At 40.0% G+C, this 8078-nt stretch overlaps 1 protein-coding gene across 4 annotated transcripts; it reads left to right on the forward strand.

Moving 5' to 3' along the window:
- The first annotated feature begins 301 nt into the window (after positions 1–301).
- nme9 (NME/NM23 family member 9) lies at positions 302–7752 on the forward strand. 4 transcript variants are annotated; one of them, XM_044366097.1, is made up of 17 exons: positions 302–456; positions 586–643; positions 976–1079; positions 1189–1260; positions 2104–2220; positions 2714–2801; positions 2982–3064; positions 3168–3260; positions 3868–4022; positions 4343–4539; positions 4754–4898; positions 4984–5091; positions 5434–5493; positions 5643–5794; positions 5896–6040; positions 6930–7192; positions 7574–7752. In XM_044366097.1, the coding sequence occupies exons 1-17, from the start codon at positions 424–426 to the stop codon at positions 7654–7656; spliced, it is 1956 nt and encodes a 651-aa protein (XP_044222032.1). In that variant the 5' UTR covers positions 302–423; the 3' UTR covers positions 7657–7752. The 4 variants fall into 4 exon arrangements, with proteins under 4 accessions (XP_044222032.1, XP_044222034.1, XP_044222031.1 ...); XM_044366099.1 differs by lacking the exon at positions 5434–5493 and having other exon boundaries at positions 303–456; XM_044366096.1 differs by lacking the exon at positions 302–456 and having other exon boundaries at positions 463–643.
- The last annotated feature ends 326 nt before the right edge of the window (positions 7753–8078 follow it).

Genomic DNA, 8078 nt, shown 5'->3' on the forward strand with positions numbered 1-8078 from the left:
AGCAGCGTGTAGTCGGGGTCACATTTCACATGTCTATGAGTTGTTAACAGCTCCACCAAATAGTGATTTTTCCCTCTAAACTTCTCACATGGTTTAATTTCAATAAATGTTCGAATGATCCAATGTTTCAGCAAAAATCAAAGATTAGAGAAAAAGTCCAATAACTGAAAACAGATTTGTGTACTTCTTCAAGACCTACCTTGGCAGTAAGTCACAGAGACAACAGATGATGGATCAGTGGCTCCGGAAACAAAGCGGAAGCGCTGTTGCTTAGCAACCATGTAGCCAAACAAGCGCGAGTAGCACGAGCTATAACGTGACGTATTAGCATTTCAGCTCGCTAATTTAATCTATATTTGTGTGTATCGCTTGGCGCATGTTAGCCCTTTTAGATATAACTATTTAATTTGACGTACTTATCAAATGGCAGGCAAGAAGAAAGAAGCGAGTCTGCAGGTTGGACAAACACAGAGCATGAGTTTTTGTAGCTAATTAATGTTTTCAGTCGCAGCTTGGCAACATGCTAACTTTTTGCTACTTTTTTTTTTACTAAACCCTTATCTGAATGCGGCTTTTCTTGTCCAGGCATCTGTCACAAACCAAGAGCAATGGGAGGAGATGCTTGCAACTAAAGGTTTAACAGGTAAGAACTTCAGAGGTTGAGAGTTTATGTCCCATTAAAAAAAAAGTGAATACTATCAAAACGCAGTCAGCATCTGTCTGCCCAGTAAGTGTTAACACCTGGAACAAAATTGTGGATGTGGAAGGGACCTGTCACTGTAATTTTAATTTATTGTATGCTGCTGCCCCTCTGTGTTCACTGGAATAACTGCAAAATGACTGTTCATACAAATACATACACACACACTCACACACACACACTCACACACACACACACACACACACACACACTCTCTCTCTCTCTCTCTCTCTCTCTCTCTCTCTCTCTCTCTCTCTCTCTCTCTCTCTCCTCAGTTGTGGATGTGTACCAACAGTGGTGTGGTCCCTGCAGAGCTGTTGTCAGTCTTCTGCGAAAAATAAAGAACGAACTGGGCGATGACCTGTTACATTTCGCAACAGTAAGCCCATTTACAAGGATATTTACTAAAATATCAAGCATTTTTAATTAAAACCACAATGTGTGAGGGCGTCACCAAAAATCTGTGTGTGTGTGTTTGTGTGGTTCAGGCCGAGGCAGACAGCATTGATGCTCTGGAGAAGTATCGAGGGAAATGTGAGCCCACCTTCCTGTTCTATGGGGTGAGTGTGTGCATGTTTGTACAGTCAGTATGTGTGTGTTCAGCATATCTGAGGAATCACATCTGTGTATTTTGTCTTTTATCCCTTGCATCCATTTTTTGTCTTGATACTGTCTGTCTAGATTTATTTCTGCATTCATCTGTTCTTTCTAATTTTCTTTTTCCTTTTCATCCTGACTCTGTAACACTCAGACAGAGGCGCTAATGATGTAGGCCAGGAAACAGGGCCACTTCCCATATAGCTGTGATCTCTGGTGCTGATCTAATATGCAACCCTTTATTTAATGTGTATATTACTGAGATTGTGCATATTTGTGTGCCTGTTCTCCCATTTTTTCAATCAATTAATCTTTAAAACTTTGTTTGTATAGCTCCTTTTCTATACAGGTTAGTGTAATTCACAGTGCTTTAATAATAAGACAGAACAAATATAAACAGTAGAAACAATTTGAGACTATGCACACAAAATAAAAATGTAATTAAACCAACAAAAGAAGAACAGATAATGACAAATAAAATGAATAAGAGGTGACAAAATATTTAAAGACATTAATAAAATAAATCATACATAAAATCTAAAGTAAATAATGTCCATAAAATCTTCAAATTATAAGCTAGACTAAAGATGTTAGTTTTAAGTTTACGTTTAAAGATATCAGCACTTTTTTTGTTGTTGCTGACTTGATGGGGGTTTTTCTGTCTTTTGTGGTTTCCTTATAAAGGCCTCTGCAGCCAAGACGTTCCTGTCCCATGTGTCCATGTCACTACTTGTAACATTAAATTTCAAAATTGGTCAAAAAAAAAAAATAAAAAATTTAAAGGGATATTTGTGTTGAATGGACAGGGCGGGGAGCTGGTGGCTGTGTTGCGAGGGGCCAATGCGCCTCTGCTTCAGAGGATGATCGTAGAGGAGCTGGGCAAGGAGAAGCTGGTCCTGGAGCAAGGTGGTGAACGCAAAGTGGTGAGCAGTTATATAAAGTACACATACACATACTGTACAGTGATCCATTCACACATAATGCTCATTGTAGAACTGAAATGATTAGCCAGTTAAACAATTAGTGGATCAACAGAAAATTAATTAGCAACTATTTTGACAACTGAAAATTGTTTAAGTCATTTTTCAGTCTTTGGTTTCAGCTTCTTAAATGTACGAATGTGCTGCTTTTCTTTGTATTATGTCATAGTAAACTGAACACATTTGGAGTTTGGACATAGAAAGCAATTTGTAGACGTCATTTTGGGTTTATGGCATATTTTAATGGGCATTTTTCACAATTTTCTGACATTTTATTTATTTATTACATCCATTTACATATATTTACATTTTATTGATTAATCATTAATAAAATGAATTATTTGTTGCAGCCTCGTTCATTCATACACAAGAGTATTATGTAAGTGTGTAGACAAACACCTTCAAGGACTCACTGTTTGGTTTTTCTGAATACCAGGTTAAAGATGATGGTCTGGTGGATGATGATGAGAAGACAGAAGAGGAGCACTCGCCTCAGCAGTCAGACAATGAAGAAAGCATAATTGGTGCTGTAGAAACAATATAATCATATTGGTGGTCGATATCTTGCTGTCATTGACATTATCTCTGGTGTTGTTGTTACTATGATTGCTATTGTTGGTTACTAGTGTCATCATCATTCTGTTTCATGTCACGTTTTATCAGCATTTACTAATCATCACTCAATCCGCTCTCTTCTCCCCTAGTTCCTGCCAGTAAATCGTACACAGTTGCCATCATCAAACCAGATGCTGTTGCTCACGGCAAGGCAAATGAGATCATAATGAAGGTACAACAGAGACTTACTTATTAACTAACACTGCTCACATTCTGAGAGGACTGCTGACATTAATTCATCATGCATTTACTCAGACATTTACTCACCTGGCTAGATTCAAGATGCTGGATTTGAGATCCTGGCCCACAAGGAGCACACGTTGACTGAGGTTGAGGCTCGAGATTTTTACCAGCACAAAGCAGCAGAGGTATGTTATTGTGGATGGAGTGAGATTGATTAGAATAGTATAGAATAAAAGCAAAAAAGCACATATAACACAGACCAAATCAAAGACAATACATACAGACACTCTTGTTTGTAACCCATTCCAGGGATTTGCATACTAGTCAAACTGCTGAGGGGCTCGCTTGATGTTTCTGAGGTTAGTTTGGGATTTTTGAATGCTGAGTAAACATCTTAATGGGAGAGCAGTTACAACCAGTGCAAATACACATCACACATCTATCTGCATTTCTGCACAAGGCTCAAAATAGAGCTGCTGTGTAAGCAGCTATTTCTGCTTATCATGCTGTTTGTGATGCAACTAAATGATTAGAGATTCAGAAACACAGAATATGCGAGAGGTAAACCGATAATGTTTATGACATAATGGATGTGTACACAGCTCTATTTTTATTGCATCTGCTTTTTAAAAATGAATGTAAACCAATTTAGTTTTTAATTTCTGATCCACGAAGCAGCTATACTGAATTATCTCTTTGATATCTGGAGCATTCCTGATATAAATTATTCATTACATTAATATGTTTGTGTGTTCTTGTCTCTGTCTGTATGTATGTGATGGTGATTTTTAGGCTTGCTTTGAGGACTTGGTGCAGTTTATGTCCAGCGGGCCTTCCCATATTCTGGTACTCTCTCAGGTTGAGGGCTCAGCTAATGTTGTACCAGCATGGCGTGAGTTCATTGGTCCAGCAGACACAGAAGAAGCCAGGAGAGAAAATCCAGAAAGGTTAGTCACTGGAAATTATATATATACTCTATTCAGAAAAACAGCTTAAAATTGTACATATCTTGAGAAAACATCAACAGTTTAATCAAACTTTACAGTGTGATAAAGTTACTGTATCATTCCTGTGTCTGACATTTATTCACACACCGTTGATTGCAACAGTGGGGAAACAACCTAAGTCTAAAGTCTGGAAAAGCAAATGAGCAGCACATGCCCACCTGCTCGGTCAGACACACCCAAACGTAATGCTTCTCTCTGTTTGAGCACCAGCCGAGCAGCCATCTGCTCTCCTCTTATTTCTCCCTTCTGGGTTCCTGCAGCTTGCGGGCACAATACGGCACACAGACACTGTTCAACGCAGTGCACGGTAGCGAGGACAGCGACCAGGCCAGCAGGGAGCTTGCCTTCTTCTTCCCCAACTTAAGGACAGCCTCAGTAACGGAGCAGGATGGGGAGGAAGAGCGTGTGGAGAGGACACTGGCTCTTATCCGGCCCGACGTTGCCAGAGAGAACAGAGGTGGGGCCCGTGCCAAACACACAAACACAAATTCACACACAAAGGTGGTTCATATGAATATAGTGGGAATGCTGCTTGATTCCTTCAGCAAATGTGTTGAATGAGACATGTGACAAATGTGCAGTTGCAGAGACATTCATCACACTTTCAAAATGCAACTATCTACTGTATATTTGTACTGTTAATTACATATTTCATATCTGTGGTCCCACAGAGGAGATATTGGCCCAAATCCACAACTCAGGCTTCACAGTTGCTCTCCAAAAAGAGGTGATGTTGACAGAGGAGCAGGTCAGACAGTTTTACTTCCAACATGTTGAGGAGGACTACTTCCCTGCACTGCTCCGAAGCATGACCAGGTAACTTACACACACTTTAAAAAAAAAAAGTCTGAAATAGTAGTATGTTGCTGCAGAAGTGTATTCAGCGTGTGTATGTTAACAGTGGGCCGGTGCTAGCTTTGGCTCTAGCCAGAATGGGAGCTGTTCATCATTGGAAGAACATCCTTGGTCCAACTGATGTTAAAAAAGCCAAAGAAGAGAGTCCTGAATGGTGAGTAGCGTCTGGTTCTATTCATTCACTCACTGAAATGAGTCTGGAGGAGTCAATGTGGTGTAATAGTCACGGAAAAGCAATGGTTTTACAATTCTCACATCACCATACTGTTAATCTGTATGAAATCCAATTAAAAAGGTCTCTGTACTCCTCTTCTGACCTCTTGTTTTAACCGTGTCAGGTTTGCATATTATTAAACACAAATCTGTGATTGAAGACTTTGTGTTATTGTAGACTTTCAAGTTTCTTTTCTGAAAGTTGTGCAGCCACAGGACAACATTGTGTTTCAATATTTTATGTTAGACTCCCTTCACAAGCTTTGTGCAATGATCTCGCCAGTTTCTTGAAAGGCAATCTTGCAAATGTGGAACATACTGAAGTTGAAGTGGACAAGGCAGGGTGAGCAAAGTGAGCAAAAGTGGAGAAAAGAACAGTAAATTACCCCACTTCTTCTCAAAAAAATAGTTCCTGGAAAATATAAGTTATAGATGGTACCTAAGAGTGGGATTATGCCTGTAATGCTGACTGATGTGTCCCTCTTCACTCAGTCTAAGGGCTCAGTTTGCTGTGGAAGATGAGCCTATCAACCAGCTGCATGGCAGTGCAAGTCATGAGGAGGCAGAACGAGAGATTAACTTCTTCTTCCCTGAGCAGCAGACCCTGGCAGTGATCAAACCTGATGCCATAGAGGAACACAAAGGTTCTTTCTGGTCATTTGGAACAATATAGAAATTTCATTTACCTGTGCACAGATAATGGTGTCACCTGTATAATATTTATTTCTTCTTATCACTTGAACAGAGACGATTTTGGAGGAGATCCGTGGCAGCGGTTTCTCTGTCACAAGGCTGAAGGAGACGGTTCTGTCGAGGGAGATGGCTGAGGAGTTTTACAAAGAGCACCGGGACAAGCCTTTCTTCAACCAGCTGGTGGAGTTCATGAGTCGGTCAGTCTATGCCCGCAAGCAGCTATAGCAGCAGGGCAAAGTGACCACCCTGACCTGCCCTAATTCCCGTTGCCACTACAAATTTTAACGGCACTTTTAACAGTGATCTTAGCAGCTTAGAATCAAGGCAGCCAGCCTCAGGCAAGTGGCTGGGAAGTCCATCTCAATTTCATTCTCACAGCACATCTAGGTTTTAGAATTGTCTTCCGCTCCGATTAGCCCCTTCACTTAGTTATTACACAACTGCATGAATACAATGGGCAGAGAGATGGGTACAGCTGGGCACTTTAGACTGGGAAACTACCTTGGTTGCCAGTATCCCTCAATATTAGCCCAGGTTTAGTGGAATATATTTCGGATATCACCCAGAAAGCACTGATGTGGTGACTTGCAGGGCATTAAGGTTAAAACTGAAAAGTAAAAACATTGTTTCAACAGCTTTTCAATGACTTTGAACTACATGATGAAATATATTCATGGAAATGCTGTTGAAACAGTTTTATGTAAACTAGACCTTCTATTTAAATCAAATTTAGTCTGTTTTTTAATGTAGAAGTCTTGACATATTTTGACCTCCAAATCACCAAATTAATGCTTACTGGGAAAGTTTAGTCAAAGGCTGCTTATTGCAGATGTCGTCCCATTGTGGCTCTTGACAATTTAATTGCGTTATTCTGCTGGTTAATTTTCTTGTTTTTCTTTTCATGTCTGTTATGTTCAATTTAAATTCGTAGCAACAAAGGAGACCACATGCTGTAGTAGTGCAAAGCTGAAAATTGGTTGTATCGGTCAAAATTAACAACAAACACAAATAATATTAAGGTGAGCAGGTGCATGTGTGTATTACATACATTGCCAGATATGAACATCCTGTCATTGTTTATTTCAGGGGGCCCTGTATGATGCTAGTCCTGACCAAGGAAAATGCAGTGGAGGAGTGGAGGGCCTTGATGGGCCCTGCAGACCCCGACCAGGCTAAGGTGACATCACCAAACTCTGTGAGGGCCCGCTTTGCCTCCGATATCCTCCACAACTCGGTCCACGGCTCCTCCAGTGAGCGGCACGCAGAGGAGACAATCCGTTTGATCTTCGGTGACATCTGCACAGACGCAGAGCTCGCTGGTGATGGAGAGACTGACGCAACCATTCCAGGTAATCATATGATGTGTGTGACAGTTACTTCCGTCTGTTTCTTTTATGTTTTATTGTTTTTATATCCTATTCTTGAGAGAAACAGTATTTCATTGTTAAAGGTCAAATAAAGCAAGTGTAAATTCAAAATATGTGAGCTTGAATATTAAATTGTAGTATTTACTGCATATAGATTGGCCTCTTAAGTTGCTTGCCCTGATTTGTAGGACTAGGATCCCATTTTGTTGATATATGAATAGATTTTGCAGATAAAATGTACGTATTTATGTTAAAGACTCTAAATAGTTGCGGTATACTTCTTTATAGGGTAAGTAAGTTAAATAGGTTTGCATTTTTTGTCATTCAGATGAGTTTACCTGATCTTTCTGCTTTTCTTTACAGGTGAATCACATAATTCAACTCCTTGCAGTCCGCAGGCAGGAGAAAGTGACGATCCAGAGGACTCACTGAATCACAACACCTAGTAGTTTCTCTTGTATTGTAGCCTTACTTACTCTGTAACATCATGGGAACAGTATATCCATCACTCCATAAATCATGAAATAAACTAGACAAATAAATCTGATGTTTACATCTTTTATAGGTAGTGGGGTCAGTAGCACTTGTGGCCACATATTACCCAGCCAGTGCAAAAGAGACTCTGGACTCTTTATACTGCTGACCACAGTTACCAGATTAAAGGCTGTGTTGGCTCACAGCAGCAGCGGTAAGCTACACAACTAAGACCAGGATCACCAGAAAGCAACTGATTATTTCAGGGTTCATAGAAGCCTGAAATTGGGCCCAAAGAACGTGTCACTGTCTGTTCTGTTCAACTTGGACTGCCTACAATAGTTTGTTGATATCAGTTTTAGCTATTACCACGATATTTAAATATAAACACAGT

Source organism: Thunnus albacares, chromosome 11 (genome assembly GCF_914725855.1).
Source record: "Thunnus albacares chromosome 11, fThuAlb1.1, whole genome shotgun sequence".
NCBI lineage: Eukaryota > Metazoa > Chordata > Actinopteri > Scombriformes > Scombridae > Thunnus > Thunnus albacares.